The following is a 21,951-nucleotide window of genomic DNA, read 5'->3' as shown; positions in this document are numbered from 1 at the left end:
AAATAGCTGAGTAAAAATTTCAGCAGTTCCCTCCCTCAGAGAAGACAAGAGTTTGGAGTTAAGTTACTTCCAAAGTAGAGGAGCTTGGTAAATGTCTTGCATTTTCCATGATAATCCTAGAAGGGCTGCACCTTAGCAATAAGAACCACACCCTAGACTAAGGACTGCCTCCTAAGATCAAGGAAATACCCTAAAGTAAAACTGAAAGAGAGCCACCCTAACAAAACCTAAAAGCGAGCCTTCACGGAATCAAGGTGAGCTACCAGAAATGTAACTTTCTGCAAGAACGAAAGTCAGTATTCAAGAGGAAGATAACAGAATGTATCATTGACAGTGTCCAGAATACAGTAAAAAAATTATTAGACATGCAAAGAATCAGGAAATAATCACAAGGAAAATAGCAGTTAATAAAAAGCAAACCCATAGATTATCTAGATGTTGGACTTAAGCAGATAAGGATTTAGAAATAACTATTATAAATATGTTAAACAGTCTACACAAAGTGATGGATATAGGTAAATATATAGAAAATTATAGTTGCAGTATGGAAACTTTAGAAAGAATCAAAGAGAAATCATAGAACCAAAAAACATCATACCTGAAATAAAAAATTAATTGGGTGGTATTATTATCAGGTTGGACACTGCAGAAGAAAGAAACAGGGAATTTGAAGACAGGTCAGTGGAAATCATACAGGCTGAAGCACAGAAAGAAAATAAAAAATAGGACAAATTAACAGAGCCTCAAAGATCTATGGGACGGTATCAAACTCCTAAACATGGATGTAAGTGAAATCCCAGAAGAAGAGGAAAAAGAGAATGGGGCAAAATGTTTTTGAAGAAATATTAGCCAGAAATTTTAAAAAATTTATTCAAAAAATCAACCCAGAGAACTAAGAAGCTCAGTGAACTCCAAGCAGGATAAATAGAAAGAAACCCACACCTAGGTACATTATAGTCAAACTGCTGAAAACTAATGATAAAAGAGGAAGATCTTAAAAGCAGCCAGAGAAAAACATTCTATAAGGAGAACTGGGATACAAATGAAGGTATGACTTCTAATTAAAAAACAATGAAGGGCAGATTACATCCGAATCATATTTTTAAAATTCTGAAAGAAAAACAAACAACAACCACCACAAAAAACTCAGCCTGCAGTTCTGTAATGATCAGAAATATCTTTCAAAACTGAGAGTGAAATAAACATTTTCAGATAAACTAAAGCTGAAAGAATTTATTGACAGCTAGGTACTACAAGAAATGTAAAGAAATTATTCAGGCTGAAGGGAAATAATGTCATTTGGGGGAAAAAAAGAGCAGTGGAAATGGTAAATATGTGGATAAATGGAAAATAATCTTTAAATGGAGTTCCACTTTTGCTTAGGAGGGAGCAGCCATAAGACATCATTGCTCTCTCCTTTAACAATGAGAAAAAGGTGGATAATCTACAAAATCTTATTTTTTAAATTTATTGGAGAGCTGAGGTCACAAGGCGCCAAATAAACTGAATTCCAAATGATGAAAAGTCCCTCAGAAGAGATAGAACCTACAAACTGTTTCACATTCAGTGAAACAAAGGAGGAAGAACTGGGTAGCCATAAAAATGTGTAAGTAGAAAATAACTGGTTTTGTTGAATTTTTCAAGGACTAACTAGCATGATAAGCTTAGAAACACAAGAGGAATCATCACCTGCTTACCAGCTTTACCACAGGACTCTACCGTAGTGCTCATGAGAAATTTAAAAACAATATTGTAACTCTTTATCTATTCCTAGTCCTCTTTTCCTTCCCCTTTCTCTCATTCTCTTCCCTTTTGGGCTGTAAAATTCATATGCAAATCAAAGGACCTGGAATAGCCCATCGGCTCTTAAAAATGAAGAACAAATGTAGAGAATTTAACTATCTAATTTCAAACTTACTATAAAGCTACAGTAATCACGATAGTATGATGTGAGACATACATATCGATGGGGTAGAATTTGGAGTCCAGAAATAAACTCATTTATCTATGGTCAGTTGATTTTCAAAAAGAGTTCCAAGACCATTCAGTGGGGGAAAATTCAGTCTTTTCAACAAATGGGGCTGGAACAAATTGGTGTCCACATGCAAAAGAATGAGGTTGGACCCCTACCTCATACCATGTATTAAAAACAACGCAAAATGGGTCAAAAACCTGAATATAAGGGTGAATACTATAAAACTCTTAGAAAAAAACACAGGAGTAAATCTTTATGAGCTTGAATCTGGCAGTGGTTTCTTAAATATGACACCAAAAGCACAAGCAACAAAAGAAAAAAATAGATAAATTGGGATTTCTATTTGAGATGATGAAAATATTCTAAAATTGATTGTGATGATGGTTGCATAACTCTGTGAATATACTAAAAACCTTGAATTGTACACTTGAAATGGGTGAATCGCATGGTATGTGAATGATAGCTCAAAAAATAAAATGAGCAAAAAAACCTTTTAGTAGATACTTCTAAAAGAATATGTAGAAATGTCTTGTATGCCCATGAAAATAGGCTCAATATTATTAGTAATCAAGAAAATACAAATTAAAACCATAATGAGATGCCATTACGCACCCATCAGAATAGCTAAAATTATAAAGACTGAGAGTACCAAATGCTTACCATATAGGAGAGTCCCACTGGCTTCTCAGATCCCTGCCATTGTTTATAATACTTTCCCAATAATCACACTCTAGGTACCATAGTTTCTGTAGTTAAAGTTCTTTGGCAGCCTTGGTATCTGCTTTACCGCTTGTATAACCAGGAATATTGGGTAGAGTTGGTTGTTCACCTTGTTAAATATGCAGTCATGTACCTACAAGTAAAACATGTATTTTATGACTATCAAATCATCTCATCTTGGACTGTCAGGTCAATCTATTCCAGAAGTAGGAAGTATGTTACTTGATGTTGTATTAGATTTGTCTCCTTAGATTTGCAGTTGCTTTCTCTTAATCTCTCCAGGAAATAGAAAATAAATTCTTCCTATGTTCCGGGCAACAACAGTTCATAAATAGTTATTTCTCCCATTTTATAAAGAACCAAAGTTCAGAGAGACTTAATTTGCTAAGGCAGGATAACAATGAAGCCAGTGTCTAGTCCAGGACTATTGGTTAAGAACCCCAGGTTCTTTTGACTATATCATGTTGCCTCAGAGACACAAGTACACTGGATTTTTTTACAAGGGACTTGCCTGTTAAGTTTGAGAGTGACTTTTCAGAGACCGTATTTAGTATTTATTCCAATATAAAGAATTTCTGTTCACATGAGATTTACTTAATTGATTTAATAAGCATCTATTGAGTGCCCACTGTATGCAGGCACTATGTTAGATATGCAGAGATGAATACGTTGAATCTGACGTCAGAAACCTGAGTTTAGCAGAGAAAGCAAGTAAGGAAGTAAAACATTTGCATTACAGCAAAATAATTGCAGTGGTAGAAGTCTTTCGTGAGTGCAACAGTAACATAAGAGGAAGTGGTCAGTTCTTCTGCAGTGGTCATAGAGGAGAAGAGCATGGAATTGGACATTCAAGGATGTGTAGGAGTTTACCAATTGATCAGTGGGTGTCTATTTCTGTATTGTGACTGACTATGCCTGCCATTTATGCATAACACCAGTATTAGGTTTAAGTAAATAACTACTTAAAAAGTAGATAAATAATTCATTGTTAGTTTTCAGGAATGCTGTGTTCCTTTACACCTTTTTTAATAATTAGCTTTGTATTCAGATATAATTAAAACCCGTTGGCAAAATGCAGCTTGAGAAGGGAAATGCTTTTTGCTGGCACATCCTTGTAAATAAAATACATTGTAAAACAACCAGCTGTTTGCACTATTTCATTCTGTTGCGTATGCTTTTTGGAATTTAAAATTATATAGGCAAGATAAAAGTAAAATTCGTGAGTTTATGAAGATTTTGCTTTGTGTTTTTGTGGTAGACTTGACAAGGGAATAAACTTGGGATACATGCTTTTCAAATTTGTCAGGAGAAAAGCTTTAATCGACATTTGTGACTACTTTCTAAAAGTAAATTATTTCTCACACACAAAAAGGTTTTTGTGTGTTAATGTAGCAAGGATTAGTTTCTGATGAAGATTTTTTAGTTTTTTTAGTAGTATTTATTTGGCAAAGAGTTTATCATCCTGTGTGCTTTTGAACAATTTCTAGTATTAATCTGTATAGCTTGTTGCCTAAAATACTGAGCATTCATTTATTCATTTATCAATAAATGTTTTATTAAAACCATTTATCAACTTAGTTGTGTTCTTTGTTTATTTATATTATCCAGGTCCTTTATTTATTTCTTACTCTAGTCTTTTTGTCTCCTATTTCATTAATCCCCTTGGGATGAATAGGGCAAATTGAAAGGGAAATAGGAACCATCTGGTTTCAGGCGCTTTGAATCTGGCTCTTTGGGCCACTGTTACCTTTGAGCTGTATATGGAGCAATAAGAAGGCTACCTACTGCCTAATACACATTTTTGGTAGTGTGCATAGACATTTCTGGAAAACAGAAAAACTGCTCAAAGTTCTTCAAAATAGTGACTTGCAACTATCACAAAGGAAAGGCTGGATTCTTTGTTTGTGGTTTTTTTTGGGGGGGAGGGGTGGTTATTGTAATGGCTGATGTTTTGGTACTGCATATTTATTATACAGTGATGGCAGAGGTTTCTGATATGCTATATGCCGATATGCTATATTTAAACTTATACAGATGTTATCTAATAGTTTTAATGGCAATATCTGTTGTACAGATTCATTTCATTGTAGTTTAGGGTAATCCTTACCTCATGAAACTGTATTACTGATGAATCTAGTAATAAATTTTTATGGAACTGTATTCTACAGACTAAGAGTTGTACCCAAAAAAACAATATATTAAAATCATTGCCTTAGGCTTAATCTAAAGTGATTAAAAGGAAATACTCCCCTTAGTTTATGAATATGTCAAAGAAAGAAAAAATATATTTCATTTTTAGATTATATAAATGGTGGAGAACTTTTTACTCATCTTTCTCAAAGAGAGCGTTTCACAGAGCACGAGGTGCAGATCTATGTTGGAGAGATTGTGCTTGCCCTCGAACATCTCCACAAGGTAAGATGCTTCATCTTTGGGGTTTCTTTTGTAAAAAAACTATGAACTAAAGTAATGACAGAGATAAAAAGAGCTGATGTTTTTACATGTCAGTGTCTTACAGAATGTTACCAATTTTCTGAATTTTTTATTTCCCTTTGTTTTAAATCTAATTTCCTATTGTAGTTCCTGTGCTTCAGATTAAAAAGGATGAATCTGAGCAAGATTTTGGTTTTCTAAATAGTTCATGAAAAATCCTTAATGCTTAGGTATTACAAAATAACAATAGGACAAAAGCTTAATTCTTAAATAGCCTTTAAAATGAAATCACAAGTCCTCATTCATATTTCTATATTGTGGCTTACTCCACTGCAGACTCTGCCTGTACATCTCCAGGGTACATTTTCCCGATTAGGTTGGGGGCTATGAGTAACTTGAAAGAGGCACCTACCTATTGTACCCAACTGTCCCACTCTCCCATTGGGACTTCTTTTCCCTCTCCTGCCCCTTCTCCCTCCCTTCTCCTCCATTGCTCCCATGTATCGTGAACCAGCTACTAAAAATTTTAAATGGGATACATGTTCATAACACTATTTTGGACTCTATAAAACCATCTTAAATGTTTTTTATATTACTGCAGATACCATTAATCTTGATCCGAGAAGTTTTACTTTACAAATTTTTTTATTTAAAGAGCAGTCATTATTGTGGAAGCCAGTAGTCATAGTGTAGCCTGGGCTTGTGCCAAAAGTATGTGAGGCAGGAAGGAGACAGCCTGACTTGAATCACTGAATTAGGACAATACATGTACATACAGAAGCCACTGTTCTACATCATGTTGTATTCAGGTCCTACCACTAGATCACAGGTGAAAAGAGATTAAGGTGCTGATTATGGAGCATAAAAAAGAAAGGAGAGAAATGGAGGGAAAAGGCAAGAAAGAAGGATGAAGTTTTGAAAGGGGAGGGCGATTAGAAGAGCAAGATGGAGGCAGTGGATGGGAGTGACTGTGCAAAATGGTGATGAGATTTATGAAAAGACGGGTGGAGATCAAGAAAAGGGTACCTCTAGCCTGGAACAGAAGGAAGACTGGGCAGGTAGAGGGAGATGGGGATTAGAGTAGAGTGAATGAAAAAAGGTATAAGAACAGGAAGGAAAGAGAAGAGTTGGAGTTGGGGTGGAGGGCTGCAGTGCATTGGAGAGAAAAGGAAAGTAAGAAGAATCAAGCAGGGAGCTGAGCTGAAAGTGAGCAACAGATGTCTGTTCTGAGCATAATAGCGTTTTTGACATGGTGACAAACTTTCATAGAGCACCTATGATTATTTTTGTGGAGTGTAAATTTCTTTATACATGAATCAAATTAGAGCCAGTAACAGGCTGAAAGGACCATTGAGTTTTATTCTAAGAAGTAATTTGATGTAATTTTTTATAATATAAAAATGATAGTGAGATCACTGCAGATAACCAGAGTAAAAACAAACAAAATTCAAAGCCCCAAGGAGTAAGCTAGCTAATGCAGTTTTTAATTTGTGTGAAAGCTTTAACTCTGTTTATTAAAGGAAAATCCATGAACATTCATTATTACTAAAACAAGATAATTAGAAATACAGAAGCAGAAAACAGTAAATAACCCCATTGCCATCGAGTTGATTTCAACTCACAGCAAACCTATAAGACATAGTAGAACTGCTCTGTGGGGTTTCCAAGGCTATAAATCTTTATGGGAGCAGACTGCCACATCTTTCTTCCGAGGAGCAGCTGGTGGGTTCGAGCCACTGACCTTTTGGTTAACAGCCGGCTGCTTAACTACTGCACCACCAGGGCTCCTACAGAGTATAAGTAATACAGCAAATCAGATCTCAGCTAAGTTTCTCCTAATCTTACTACTCTAAAATGATAAATACAGATAAGTATGACACAAAGCCAGCAATACCAACCTTGATACAGTTACTAACACTGGATTTCACAGGAAGAGACAAAAATGGGAGTTTAGTTGGAAGTAGATAGTAACTGATTTGTTCTTAAAATCTTTTCCAAAGAGGTTGTTAAAAAAAAAAAAAACCCACTGGTTCCTAGATGCATCTGATGTTCCAAGTCAGTTGTCTCTTCAATATAGACTAGACATTTTCCTTCCAATTTTTCTTGTAAAACTCTGAAATACTTGAAGGAAAAATGCTTAGTTTTTTTCCGTGTAATTTTTATTTCAGTTTTAACAGATTATCAAGAAACTGCTTTTTCATATGCTTAATGTTAAGGAAAGCAATGTCTCTGAGTTTAAAAACATTTATTTCAGGCTGACGTAATTAAAAACAAGTCATAGTGAAAAGCAGAGTTAGGGTCTGGTTACATCAAGGCAAACAGGAAATACCTAGAACACATCAGTCATTTATAGGTAAGTACAATGGTGGTACAGTGGTTAAGCATTTGACTGCTAACCGAAAGGTTGACAGTTCAAACCCACCAGCCACTACACAGAAGAAAGATGTGAGTCTGCTTCTGTAAAGATTACAGCCTTGGAAACACTACAGGACAGTTCTACTCTGTCCTATACGGTCACTATGAGTCAGAATCAACTCTGCGGCAATGGGTCTGGTGTGGTATGGACAATGAAAATAGAGGTGCTGTAGGATGAGAAACAAGAAAATGACCAGCATGGGATCTGGTTAGTCAGGAAAGCCCTCTAAAGCCATCAGGAAGTGATGGGCATGGATTGGCTAAGAAGCACCTGAAGATCATCTGGAGTGAAGGTGAACTATATTCAGAGAAAGAGACAGGAAGCAGTAGTAGTCCGGTGGGACGCCCTAAAGGAGCTGGTCAGACAGGAGTGGACCCTCATTACATAGAGAATGGGACATAGTTGGAAAGGTCAAGGGAACCCAGCAGATGAGCGCCAAGACTGAGGGATTTACATTTGCCCTGGCCAGTGACTAAGAGACTTCCTAGGATCCTGAACAAGAGAATGCTTTCTTTTTTTAAGGTACATAAGAAAGGCTGTCCTAATTTATTTTTTGGAAATTGTTATTTTAAAATGCATATTTGTTTGTTTTTACAGTTGGGGATTATATACCGTGACATTAAGCTTGAGAATATTCTGCTTGATTCCAATGGCCATGTGGTGCTGACAGATTTTGGTCTGAGTAAGGAGTTTGTGGCTGATGAAGTGAGTATGACATTTTCATTTGAAGCTAGTAATAACTTGAAGTTATTAATAACAGCATGTAAACAGTGATGAAAATTTAACTATAATGGAATAGTACTGTATGGAAGAAGGATTTCTGCACAGGTTTGCTCAAAGAAGCATTTCAGAACGGATGACTGTAATTTTTTTTTTTTTTACTTTAAAGTTACCAATGAACCAGCTTGTTAGAATTGCAGTAAACCTTTCATATATATGTCAGAATTCCTCAGTTTAGAAAAATAACTCTACATTTAACTTTCCCCATAAAATACATAAAGTTTAACTGAAAAATTTAAATTACCCTTTGGACCCTTTGGGTGAATTATGGCTGGGATGATGGCCAATAGAATCACAAAACCAAGCACATACAGTGCATATTATAATTACCAAGTAGGACATGTCACGGTGAGTTCACTTGACAAGAATGACAAGGATCTGTTAGACCCAACTCTTTAATAATCTTGCTACCTTCTGCTTCAAATGAGCTAAAATTTGTTAGCTAGTGTGCACATTTTAAATATAGAGGCCTTTGCATTTTCCATATTGATCAGATTTTTAAAAATAATGCAAACGCATTTAATAACATTTAGAATTGAACATCTGTTAGTTATAATTAAATACTATTTATGAATCAGTTGTAATAAAAATTTTTATTTTTATACTACTAGTTCTTCAAAATAAATGAGTAAATTTGAATGCCAATTCTTTCTGTTCGGGAAATACGTTGGTATAGATTAAACAATCACAGTAAAATTTTTGTAGTAAAGGACTTTGTTGTTACAAAACACATCATCTTGGATTCCAAATTAGGTGTGTCTATTTATGATTGTTTGCTTTTTGGAATATTGCCAAAGCAATCATGTGAGTTGAGTAAGTACTGAAATTATAAAAACTAAAGATTCCAAATTTTATCATACCTCTATTCATTCAATTTGTTTATTCAAGAAGTATTTATTAACCACCTCTATTATGCTAGGAGCCCTGGTGGTGCAGTGGTTAAGAGCTCGGCTGCTGACCAAAAGGTTGACATTTAGAATCTACTAGCCGCTCCTTGGAAACCCTATTGAACAGTTCTAATCTGTCCTATACGGTCACTATGTGTTGGAATCGACTCGAGGGCAATATGTTCGGTTGAGGTTTTTTTTAATTATTATGCTAGGTAGGAGCCCTGGTGGTGCAGTGGTTAAGCGCTCAGCTGTTAACCAAAAGGTCGGCAGCTCGAACCCACCAACCACTCCACAGAAGAAAGACACGGCAGTCTGCTTCTGTAAAGATTTACAGTCTTGGAAACACTATGGGGCAGTTTTACTCTGTCCTACAGAGTCGCTGTGAGTCGAAATTGACTCGACAACAATGGGTTATTATGCTAGGTACTGGACAATATCTGTTGAGCAAGCTTCCCTACCTGTACCTTTTCTACCTTACAGATATTCTCATATTAAACAAAATGTGGTGTGTATGTATACAAACACACACACATAGTGGAATATTACTCAGCAATAAAGAGAAATGATGTCCAGATACATGCTACAACACGGATGAATCTTGATAACGTTATGCTAAGTGAGATAAGTTAGTCACAAAAGGACAAATATTGTATGATGCCAGTTATATGAAATAGGCAGATGTATAGAGACCAGAGTTTATTACTTGTTACCAAGAGTGGGAGGGAGGAGGGGGAAGGATCTCTTTGCTTAGTGGGCACCAGGCTTCTATTAATGATAGTGGGATACTTTGAAAACAGATAGTGGTAAGAGTTGCAAAACATGATGAACATAATCAAGGTCACTGAATTGTACATGTAAAAATTGTTGAATTGGCAAATGTTTTGCGATATATATATTTTACCACAATAAAACAATTTTAAAAAACTGAAATTTGTTGAGCTGCACAATTATGGTACATGTACTTTTCTGTATATATGTTAATGCGTCAGTAAAAAATTTTAACAAAATAAAAAATATATTTCCATCAGACCATTTCTATTTTGACTAGCTAGCATTCCTTTTTGTTTTCACATGCCAGCCCAGCTCACTTATACCAGAATGTCATTTTTCTTGGAACAGGTTTCTTTTGTTCACCATCCCTTTTCTACTTTCTCTAGTTTCCAGCTTAAATATGTGTCTCTAACTTCCCTCTCTCCTCTTCAACCTCTTCTTCTGCTTGGACTCTTCCTATGACCATTTAAGCATGCCTAGTCTCTAAAACTTTAAAGAGATCTTTTGCAGCAGATTTGCCCAGTGCAGTATGTCATTTGATTTCTTGACTGCTGCTTCCACAGACATTGATTATTGATCCAAGTAGAATGAAATCGTTGACAACTTCAATTTCCACTCCATTTATCATAATATTGTGTGTTGGTCCAGCATGACAATTTTTGTTTTCTTCACATTCAGGAGTAATCCATAGTCTTTGATCTTCATCAGTAAGCGCTTCAAGTCGTCTTCATTTTTGGCAAGCAAGATTGTGTCATCTGCGTATTGCAGGTTGTTAATGAGTCTTCCTCCAGTCCTGATGCCACGTTCTTCATACGGTTCACCTTCTCAGATTGTTTACTCAGCATAGAGATTGAATAGGTAATATGAAAGGATACAACCCTGCCACACGCCTTTTCCAATTCTGAACCAGGCAGAATCCCCTTGTTCTGTTTAAATGACTGCCTCTTGATCCATGTAATAGGTTTCTGCATGAGCAGCATTAAGTGTTATAAAACTCCCATTCTTCACAATGTTATCCATACTTTGTTATGATCCACACAGTCAAATGTCTTCACGTAGTTTATAAAACGCAGGTAAACATCTTTCTGATATTCTTTGCTTTCAGCCAAGATCCATCTGACAACAGCATCGATATCCCTCATTCCATGTCCTCTTCTGAATCCAGCTTTAACTTCTGTCAGTTCCTAGTTGATGTACACCTGCAATCATTTTTGAATTATGTTCAGAATTTTGGTAGCATGTGATATTAATAATTATTGTTCGATAACATCCGCATTCTGTATGATATCCTTTTTTTGGAATGGGCACAAATATGGATCTCTTCCATTCGGTTAGCCCGGGAGCTGTCTTCCAAATTTCTTGATATAGACAAATAAGCGCTTCCAGTGTTTACATTCGTTGAAGCATCTCAGTTGATAGAATTCTTCAAGATCAATGATGTATTCATCGGAAATACTTTTTTTCAACAACATAGTAACTATACACGTGGACTTCACCAGGTGAACTACACAGTAATCAAATCAACTACATCTGTGGAAAGAGACAATGGAGAAGCTCAGTATCACCATCAGTGAAGAAAAAGCCAAGGGCTGACTGTGGAACAGACCATCAATTGCTCATGTGCAAGTCCAAGTTGAAGCAGATGAAAATCAGAGCAATTCCACAAGATACAAAGTGTGACCTTGAATACATCTTGCCTGGATTTAGAGACCATCTCAAGAATAGATTTGACACCTTGAAAAACAGAGGTAGCTATGTTAAGTATATCCCACTGCACTGGTAGCTATAGTTAAAAGGAAAAGGTTTATGGATTTGTGACTTTTCTTTTTCCATAAATACAAAATGTCAACCTTTGCTCAATTCAGATAATGTTACTGATTAATTTTTTTTTAATATTTAAGAGACGTTTTGAAGTTAGATATTTTTTAATTACTTGTCCATCTCTACTTCCTGGTTGTGTGAAACTAGGCAAGTCACTTAGTCACTTAACCCCTCTGAATCTTAGTTTCTTCATCTATGAGGAAAATTAAAATATACAATTGAATTACTCTCCCTTTATTTTCTTATTTGTAGAAAAGTTTTAAATTACATCGTTCTCTAATAAATGCTTAATTAAATTGTCATTTGCAAGTCTCTGCTATTATAATGTACATATCTCAAGATGCCTAGATGAGGTTCAGTATGCAGAGAGCGTGTTTGTATTGAAAATCAGATAAACCAGCTGTCTAAGGCAGCTTTGTAGTTCCCTCTCTCTCCCTTCCCGATCGATCTGTAGTGACACACATCTGTGATCATTTCCATCTTCATGTGCACCTAAAGAACTTGTTCTCTATTAATAAGTCCTATCAGTCTTTTGCCAAAATCAGTGACTCCTCTCTAGGTTTAATTAAACTTTTATTTGGAAATGTTAAGAAAGTAAAGAGATCTAGAAAATAAGAGATCTAGAAACCAGTCAAAGTGTTATTCTGTTGCCCCCATTTTTCTTCTGCTTAAACAAATGACACACTATTCCGATACTAACACATTAGTTTCAGCCGTTTGTTTGTGGTTTTTTTTCCCAAATATCAGAACAGACCTTTGATCCCCTGCCTTTGGACTGAGGGCAAACAGATGGCTTTGCCCTCCGGTGTCTGCTTCACAGACCCCTTTTAGTTTTTCTTATGGCACAAAGTATTGGCTCTGTTAAGTGGGGCCAAGAGCGGGTGTTTTGTTTTTGTTTTTCTGTTTGTTTTAAGATGGGAGAAATAACAGTATATCGTATGCTTGTTGCCACAGTACTGAAAAGGGAGAGAGGGTAGATGTAATAATGATGCAGGTGAGAAAGGGAAAAATTTGATGGAACACTGTCCTTGAGAGGGATCAATCAAGTGCAGAGTGGAGGTGTGATCCTTCGCTGGTAGCACAGTCAGTTCATCCTTAGAAATAGGGGAGAAGGCTGGGTTACTGGACACAGAGTTGGTGGATGGTAAGAAGTGGTAGCGGAGTTTATTTGTAGAAAGTCTTTTCTTATTGCTTCTGTTTTCTCACTGAGAGTGAGGAAGGGCAAGGAAATACTGGAGATTTGAGAAGAGAGAATAAGATGTAAAGTAGACACCTAAGAAAGTGGGAGAGTGAGTGGATTAGGAAAGTAAGAGTTATGTTTGCAAGGCAGCAAAGCGTGGGTGGTGGAGTGGACTTAATCTTGTTTTAGTATCTTTACTTCATATGTATGTATCTATCAAGAATATATATTATTAGCTTCTGTGTTTTAAAAATGTACGTATGGCATGTTATATTGCAGATTGCTTTTTTATTTATTCTTAAAATTAATCCATGTTGATAAATTAGGATCTGTTTCATTCATCTAAACTGCTGTGTAACACTCTGCTAGTATAGTATTTATCTGTTCTCCTATAGAGGGATATTTATAGGTTGTTTCTCTATTTTCTTATTACATTGCTACGGTTGCTTTTTTTCTGATTTTATTGATTTATTGGAGTTCTTTAAATATTCTACTCATCCTTTGTGGGTTATATACTTTGTAAATATCTTTTCCAAGTCTTTAACTTATCTCAAGTTTTTCACTAAGCCTTCCATTTAATGGTGTTTTTGCCATTATGAGATCTGACATTTTAATATAGCCACATTTACTAATCCTTTATTTTAAGGTTTACATTCTTTAAATGAAGAAACAAGCTGTCTTCCTTCTCAAAGTAGTGAAGATATTCTCTCTAATTTTTCTTTAAAAGTATAAGTTTTGCATTTCACATTAAAATCTTTTAATTCACTGAGAGTTAATTTTTCTGTATAAAGTGAGTTGGGAATCTTATTTTATCCTTTTTCGTATAAATAGCCTAATTGCCTCCTAACTGTTCATTGAATACTCAGTCCATCCTTTCCCTACTGGTTTGAAATGCAACTTTCTTCATATACCAAGTTCTTATGTACAGTTGTGAGTCTATTTATAGGCTCTTCATTCAGTTTCATTTGTCAGTTTACCTCTTCCTGTGTCAATACCACAATATCAAAGCCTATGACTTCCTAGTAAGTCTTGAATCTGGAAAGATGAGATCTTTCTCCTCTTCACCCTTAACCTCTTTGTACATATTTTTTTTTCTTGTATAACTATTTTTCTTGTTGCTGAAGTATAGGAATGTTGTTTATCTTGTACATGGGAACCTTGCTGAATTCTTATTAGTTCCACTAATTTATAGATTAACCTGGCTGTTTTATGTAGATAACTATATTAAAAGACAAAACCAGATGCACTGTTTGCAAGTAATGATGGCTTTGTTTGTTTTCAATTCTCATTCATACCTTTTATTTTGTGTGTGTTTGGAGAGTGGGTATTTTGGTTTGGTTTTATGCTCTGGATACTAAGTTTTATACATAGATGCGTGTATTCTTATATATGTGTATTAAAAGAGTATGCATCTTAGGGTTTAGTCGCTTACTATGGCATTTGCTCTAGGTTTTTGATAGATAAACTGTTTTATTAGATTCTAAAAATGTATTGACATAAAGAAATTCTTATGATTTTTCTCTTTAATCACCTAATGGTGCAAATTTTATAGATATATATGTGTATATATATATATTCCCCCCACACACACACACACTGTTAAACCATCCTGAATTCCTGGAATGAATTTTTCTTTACATATTTTTTATGCATTGCTGGGTTTTGCTTGCTAATGCTTTATTTCCAATGGGCTCAGACATAGTGACGATTGTGAGGATGGCGCAGGACTGGGCAGCATTTCACTCTGTTGTACATCGGGTTGCTATGAGTAGGAACCAGCTTGACAGCACCTAACAACAAGAATGCTTTATTTAGGAAATTATTGTCTAAGCTGACTTATAATCTTCCTTTTTAATATTATGTTTGTCTGATTTTGGTATCAAGATTATACTAAAATCATGAGATGAGTTTGAAATAGTTTATATATAAGATATTCTTTTCTTCTAAAGGTTTGGTTGAATGCACTTCCTTATCTGTCTGAACCTTTTTTTTTTTTTCTTCTCTTCTTTTTCCCTTTCCTTCTTGGTGAGTGTGAATAGCTTTTAAAATATTGAATTAAAAAAAAAATATGTAGTTATATTTAAGCTTTCTATTTCTTCTTGAGTCAGTTTTGGTAAGTTATATTTTTATAGAAAATTTTATGTTTTATCTTTTTCATTTCCTTGCCATGAGGTTGTTCATAGAATTTTCTTTTTCTTTTTCTTTTTTTTTTTTAATCTCTTTTGTAATTGTAGTAACACTCCCTTTTAAATTGCTAATATTGATTTGTAACTTTCTACTTTTTCTTTAACCAATCTTACCAAAGGTTTGCCCATTTTATTAATCTTTTGTAAGAAACAGCTTTTATCAAGGACCTCAAATTTCTTTTTCTATTTCTTTGGTGTCTTTCCTTTATCGTTTCCTTCCATTTACTTTCTGTAATTTTCTGTAATATTCTTTTTCTGAACTTTTGAGTTGAACATCTAACTGATTAATATTTAACCTTTCTGTTTAAATAAAAGCATTTAAAACTATAGATTTTTTTCTAAGAATGACTTTAGTTTCATCCCACAAGTTCTGATACATCCTATTTTTATTGCTGTTTTAATATTCTACTTCTCATTGTGATTTATTCTTTGGGCCATGAATTATTTAGAAATTGGTTTTAAGTTTTCAAATATGTAGGATTTTTTTGGTATTTTTTTTTGTAAATGAGTTCTAATTTTATTGCTTTGTGATTGGAGAACAAAGTATGTATGATTTTCGTTCTTTAGTGTTTGAGATTTGCCTTGTGACCTAGTACACGGTTAGCTTTTGTAAATGTGTTATGTGTGTCTGAAAAGACTGTGTTCTACAATTGTCAGATACAGAGTTTTATATGTGCTCATGATTAACATTTAAATCTTCTGTATCTTCACTAATTTTTTTCCTACCTGATCTGTTGGTTATAAGAGATACGTTAAAATACCCACTATGATTGTAGATTTGTCAGTTTCTCCTTGAATATCTCTCCCACTTTGCTTTATATATTTTAAGGCTCTTCAAAATATTTTGGTATATCTTTTTCCCTCTCTTTACTTTCAATATTTCTTTGTCATTATGTTTTAGGTGTGCCTTTTGTAAATAACATATAGCTAGATTTTGTTTTTGATCCAGAAAGTTTCTGTCTGTCTTTTAACTGGTGATTTAAATCTGTGTATTATGATTGCTGATAACGTTTTTATTTCTCCTGTCTTACTTTGTGTTTTTCTTTATCATACTTTGCTTCTTTTTTCCCTCCTTTCCTGCCTCTACTGTATTAAGATTTCTTTATTTCATTTTCTCCTGATGGTTTAGAAGTTAAATATATTCTCTTTTCTTTTAGTGGTTATTACCCTAAAATTTTTAACTTGTATGCTGACTTAACAGAGTCTAAAATGAACTGTTTTCTCTATTTGTCATGACCACACAAGAATATTAGAGAGTTTTAACTTCAATTATCCATCTCATTTAAAATTATTGTTATTTAGTATTTTAATCCCACCATGTGTTATTTTCCTCCAAATGAATCATTATTTTGTAATTTTTATTTTTGTTTTATAAATTCAGTGTTTGTTTAGATTTACTAACATGTTTACCTGTTTCTCTGCTTATTAGTGCTTTTTGAATCTTGCATTTTTCTTCTGAGTTCAGTTTCTTTCCTTTTTTTTGATTGTACTTTAGATGAAGGTTTACAGAGCAAATTAGTTTCTCATTTAACAATTAATACACATATTGTTTTGTGACATTGGTTGCCAACCCCATGACATGTCAACACTCTCCACTTCTCGACCTTGAGATCCCCATTGCCAGCTTTGCTGTCCCCTCCTGCCTTCTCATCCTTGCCTCTGGTCTGGTGTGGCCATTTAGTCTCATTTTGTTTCATGGGGCTGTCTAATCTTGATGAAGGGTGAACCTCAGGAGTGACTTCAGTACTGAGTTAAAAGGGTACCTGGGGGCCATACTCTTGGGGTTTCTCTAGTCTCAGGCCAGTAAGTCTGGTCTTTTTTCGTGAGTTAGAATATTGTTCTACATTTTCCTTCAGCTCTGTCGAGGGTCCTCCATTGTGATCCCTGTCAGCAGTCAGTGGTGGTAGCCAGGCACCATCTAGTTGTGCTGAACTCAGTCTGGTAGGAGGCTGTGGTAGTTGTGGTCTGTTAGTCCCTTGGGCTAATCTTTCCCTTGTGTCTTTGGTTTTCTTAATTCTCCCTTGCTGCAGACAGGGTGGGACCACTGGAGCATCTTAGATGGCCACTCACAAGCTTTTAAGACCCCAGATGCTACTCATCAAAGTAGGATGTAGAACATTTTCTTTATAAACTATATTATGCCTATTGTGCTAGATGTCCCCCAAGACCATGTTCCCCAGTCCTTAGTCCAGTAATTCCATCCTTCAGGGAATATGGATTTGTCTGTGAAGCTTCCATGACCTTGCCTTTATCAACTTGTACTGACTTCCCCCTTGTTGTGTTCAGTTTCTTTATTTCTGAAATACATCCTTTAGATTTCTTTTTAGCAAGAGTCAGTGAGTAGTTAACTCTGTCTTTTTATTAAAATGCCTTTATTTTGCCCTGCCTATTCAGTGATAATTTATCTGGGTGTGGACTTTTTTTAAATGTACCTTTTTATTAATAAATAAAACATATAAAAAGCATATAAAACAAATATATAACTTGATGAATTATTATAAGGCAAACAGTCTTGTAACCACTGCTTAGGCCAAGAAATAGAATTCTACCACCCATGGATATACTTTTATTTATTCTACTTGCGACTCTTGTAACATTCTGGATAATTTTTTAAATTGTATGTTCTAGATTACCAGTTCTCCCTTTAGCTGTATCTCATCTGCTGTTTAATCTGTCCATTGAGGTTTCTTTTTTTAAAAAAATTACTTTTTTTTTCATTTGTAAAGTTCTGTTTGGTTCTTTGTCACATTTTTAAAATCTTTCCTATGTTGCTATATTTTTATGGTTATTTTTCTTCTTTTATGCCTTTTATCCTTTACTACATACTTTCTAATCTTTTACAAATTGTTGTTCTAGTATTACAAGTAAGTCTTCTGTTTGTTGTGTCTACTGAGTCCAGTTCATTTATTTAGTAATTTTGAGGCTTCAGGTCTTTATCTGTGAGAATCCTAGGTAGCTAAGTTGTGGCAGTGTCTCTGGTTCTGTCATGTACCCCAGGGTATCACAATGTTGAAACAGATTTTCTCACTTTCCCCTACCATGTAGGGGGGTAAATTCAGACCTTGAGTCTACAAGAGGCACAAGCCTGGGATTTGTTTTCACAGGAGAACATTTGTTTGTTTGTTTTTAGGTTAGGGCCCAGGCAGAAACAAACCTGTGCTAGCGAGTGGATTTATTTTTCTAGGCTTCATTTTCTCTGAGAGTTCAGCTTTCTTAGGCTCCAGGATTTATGCATGAGTGATAATTCAGTGCCACCTAGTTTGAGATGAGGGCTTTATCTTCTGTCCTCACAAGGGTGTTAAAACTCAAGTTTCTGAGTTACTAACACCTATAAAAATTCATCTTCCCTTTCTTTGCGCAGCCACAGCGTGAGGTATTATGCCTGCCTCTCTGGCTTTCAGCACCCTCCTCGTTGCTGACACTTAGGGATTCCCCTTTATTTCTTGTGAGCTTAGCCTTGGCTGATTAACAATACAATATTTTCTTCTTCTTCTTTTTTTTAATCAAACATTTCTAGATATTTGTGGTGGTGGAATTTTCCAAAACTAGAATCCAAATGCAGGATGGAAAAAAGTCCCACTTTTCAATGGTTATTTTTATATTTAACTCACAATTTTATTTATCATAAGCAGGTAAGATCAGAACAAAACATTGGCAAATAAAGGCTAGAACTGATTTTATCGAGTATTTACTGAGAAAAAAACAAGAGTTTAGCAGTTGATTCCTATTTGGAATTCTTACTTACAAGGAGACCAGTTTTTTGTCGAATGTTACCTGCTTCTTCTTTCTAAAGAATGGTGAAATCTTCTTAAACAGCTGATCACTTAAGCATGTGAATATTCCATATCATCTGCTAGGATGATGCTGCTTTTTGCTATTTTTATATTCAAGTAAATTCTCGTTCGTAAGCTTTTAACTATGTGGTTGCTTGAATAATAAATAATATTGCTGATGAAACAGTATAGATTTAAATGTTAAATAGGTTTATTGCCTATCTCCTTGAGAAAAATATTACTTCACAGGTATTTTGAACAGATAATATACCATAATTATAACAGAGTTTAGCTGCATTTAACCTATTCTTTTAACATGATAGTTAACCAAATGTTACCTTGAAGTTTTCCTGATCCTATCAGAGACACTTTGGAATCTGTTTTATAGTGAACAATAAATTTTTGTCCTTGCCTTTTCTCTGTCACGCTTCTTTGGTTTGTTGGCTTCCATCATCCTAGGCAAACACAAATTCAGAATTTTAAATTGGGGATATTTTTAAAAGCAAAGGGTAAACTCTTAGGAAAGCAAGGCTGAGACACTAAAAGATAGAACCTAGAGGGAGTAACACCTCCATTGGGGCACAGGAAGAGGAGACAGATACAGAACTGAAAGGACTAAGATGATCACATTTCTCAAATAACAGAGATGCTTTGTCTTTGTTGACTGTCCTTCAGTGACTGTAACTTCCCAACACTTAAGCTTTTAGGTCTCCTAGAATTTCCATCAAATAATTATTAATTACTTAGTAATAATTATTTGCCAAGTAATTATTAATTGCTTAGTAAACCCTACCTACAGTCTCTAAACAGGAGGGAATATGCTATAAGTAAAAAACAATCACACAGAGAAGCTAAAATAAAAGAGAGTTCAAAAATCACATGCAGAAGGCAGAGGAGATATCTTTGGGCACTTAATTTGGCTCTGAGCTTGTTCTAAGTCAAGACAATAAAGAAACGAGGTACATTATTCTCATTGTCAGATGAAGCAAAACATGGTAAGTGGTGGATACTACCAAACCTTTCTGGCACTAATCAATAAGACATGTATTTAATACCCTTTTTAAATTAAATCTATGAATTTCTCAACCACGCGTCTGTCAGTTTGTTGTACTGTGGTGGCTTGCGTGTTACTGTGATGCTGGAAGCTTTGCCACCAGTATTTCAAATACCAGCAGGGTTACCCTTGGTGGACAGGTTTTAGCAGAGCTTCCAGGCTAAAACAGACTAGGAAAAAGAACCTGGCAGTCTACTTCGGAAAAAAATTAGCCAGTGAAAACTTTATGAATAGCAGTCTGATACAGTGCTGGCAAATGAGCCCCTCAGGTTGGAAAGCACTCAAAATACAACTGGGGAAGAGCTGCCTCCTCAAAGTAGGGTCAGCCTTAATGATGTAGATGGAGTCAAGGTTTCGGGACCTTCATTTGCTGATGTGACACAATATGAGAAGAAACAGCTGCACACATCCATTAATAATCAGAATGTGGAATGTACGAAGTATGAATCTAGGAAAATTGAAAGTCATCAAAAATGAAATGGAACACATAAAAATCGATATCTTAGGCGTTAGTGAGCTAAAATGGACTGGTACTGGCCATTTTGAATTAGACAATCATATGGGCTACTGTGCCGGGAATGACAACTTGAAGAGGAGTGGTGTTGTGTTCATTGTCAAAAAGAACATTTCAGGATGTGTCCTGAAGTACAGTGGTGTCAGTGATACGATAACATCCATACGACTACAAGGAAGACCAGTTAATATGACTATTATTCAAATTTATGTACCAACCACTAAGGCCAAAGATGAAGAAATTGAAGATTTTTACCAACTTCTGCAGTCTGAAATTGGTCAAACATGCAGTCAGGATGCATTGATTAAGTACTGGTGATTGGAATGCAAAAACTGGAAACAAAAAGAATCAGTAGTTGGAAAATACGGCTTTGGTGATAGAAACAACATTGGAGATCACATGATAGAATTTTGCAAGGCCGGTGACTTTTTCATTGCAAATACCGTTTTTCAACAACATAAACTGACTGTACACATGGACCTTGCCAGATGGAATTCATAGGAATCAAATCAGCTACGTCTGTGGGAAGAGAAAAAGAAGAAGCTCAGTATCATCAGTCAGAACAAGGCCAGGGGCTGACTGTGGAACAGACCATCACTCATATGCAAATTCAAGTTAAAACTGAGGAAAATTAGAGCAAATCCACGAGAGCCAAAAGATGACCTTGAGTATATCCCATCTGAATTTAGAGACCATCTCAGGAATAGATTCGACACATTAAACACTAATGACCGAAGACCAGACGAGTTGTGAAATAACATCAGGGACATTATACATGATGTCTTAGGCTGGGTTCTCTAGAGAAGCAAAACCAATAAAGCATAGAAATATCTATATAGAGAGATTTATATCATGGAAATGGCTCACGCGGTTGTAGAGGCTGGAATGTCCCATGTCCATGGGTCAGGCTGGAGCTTTTCGTGATTAATGTAGCCACAGGGGCTGGCGAACCCAAGATCTGCAGGCCAGACAGCAGGGCTCTTGCTTACAGGCTGGGAAGACTGACAAATCCTAAGACCGGCAGACAAGACAGCAGATAAGCTCAAGTCCCAGGAAACAGAGGTCAGACCCACAGGAGCCAACTGCAGGATCCAGAGCAATCAAAAGCCTGTCAGCCTTGCCAGAAAGTCCACCTATATAGGATGCAGGCCACACCCCCAAGGAAACTCCCTTTCAACTAATTGGCTACTCACAGCAGATCCCATGATGGAGGTGATCGCATTATATCACATCTCATCATGGAAGTGATCACATCGTCATAACTGACAAACCACCGAGAATCATGGCCCAGCCAAGTTGACACACAACCTTAAAGATCACACGTGAAGAAAGGAAAAGGTCATTGAAAAGACAGGAAAGAAAGAAAAGACCAAAATGGATGGCAGAAGAGACTCCGAAATTTGCTCTTGAATGTAGAGTAACTAAGGCAAAAGGGAGA

The 21,951-nt window shown here is 35.6% G+C and overlaps 1 protein-coding gene across 6 annotated transcripts in view; it reads left to right on the top strand.

Moving 5' to 3' along the window:
* Nucleotides 1-21,951, top strand: part of RPS6KA5 (ribosomal protein S6 kinase A5) — a 184,952-nt gene that overhangs the window by 114,954 nt on the left and 48,047 nt on the right. For 5 of the 6 annotated variants that reach the window (XR_002824163.1, XM_023731699.1, XM_004376663.3 and 2 more), the window contains 2 exons: nt 4,995-5,110; nt 8,142-8,249. Coding sequence is in view for 4 of the 6 variants with exons in the window: in XM_023731699.1 (XP_023587467.1) it covers nt 4,995-5,110; nt 8,142-8,249 (224 nt within the window). In the remaining 2 variants the exon portion in view is untranslated. Of the gene's footprint in view, nt 1-4,994; nt 5,111-8,141; nt 8,250-10,676; nt 10,844-21,951 lie in introns of those variants that run through there. The other variant, XM_023731702.1, reaches the window with a different exon arrangement.

The sequence above is a fragment of the Trichechus manatus genome, unplaced genomic scaffold (genome assembly GCF_000243295.1).
Source record: "Trichechus manatus latirostris isolate Lorelei unplaced genomic scaffold, TriManLat1.0 scaffold00045, whole genome shotgun sequence".
Lineage (NCBI taxonomy): Eukaryota > Metazoa > Chordata > Mammalia > Sirenia > Trichechidae > Trichechus > Trichechus manatus.
This window is presented reverse-complemented; position numbering and strand designations above follow the sequence as displayed.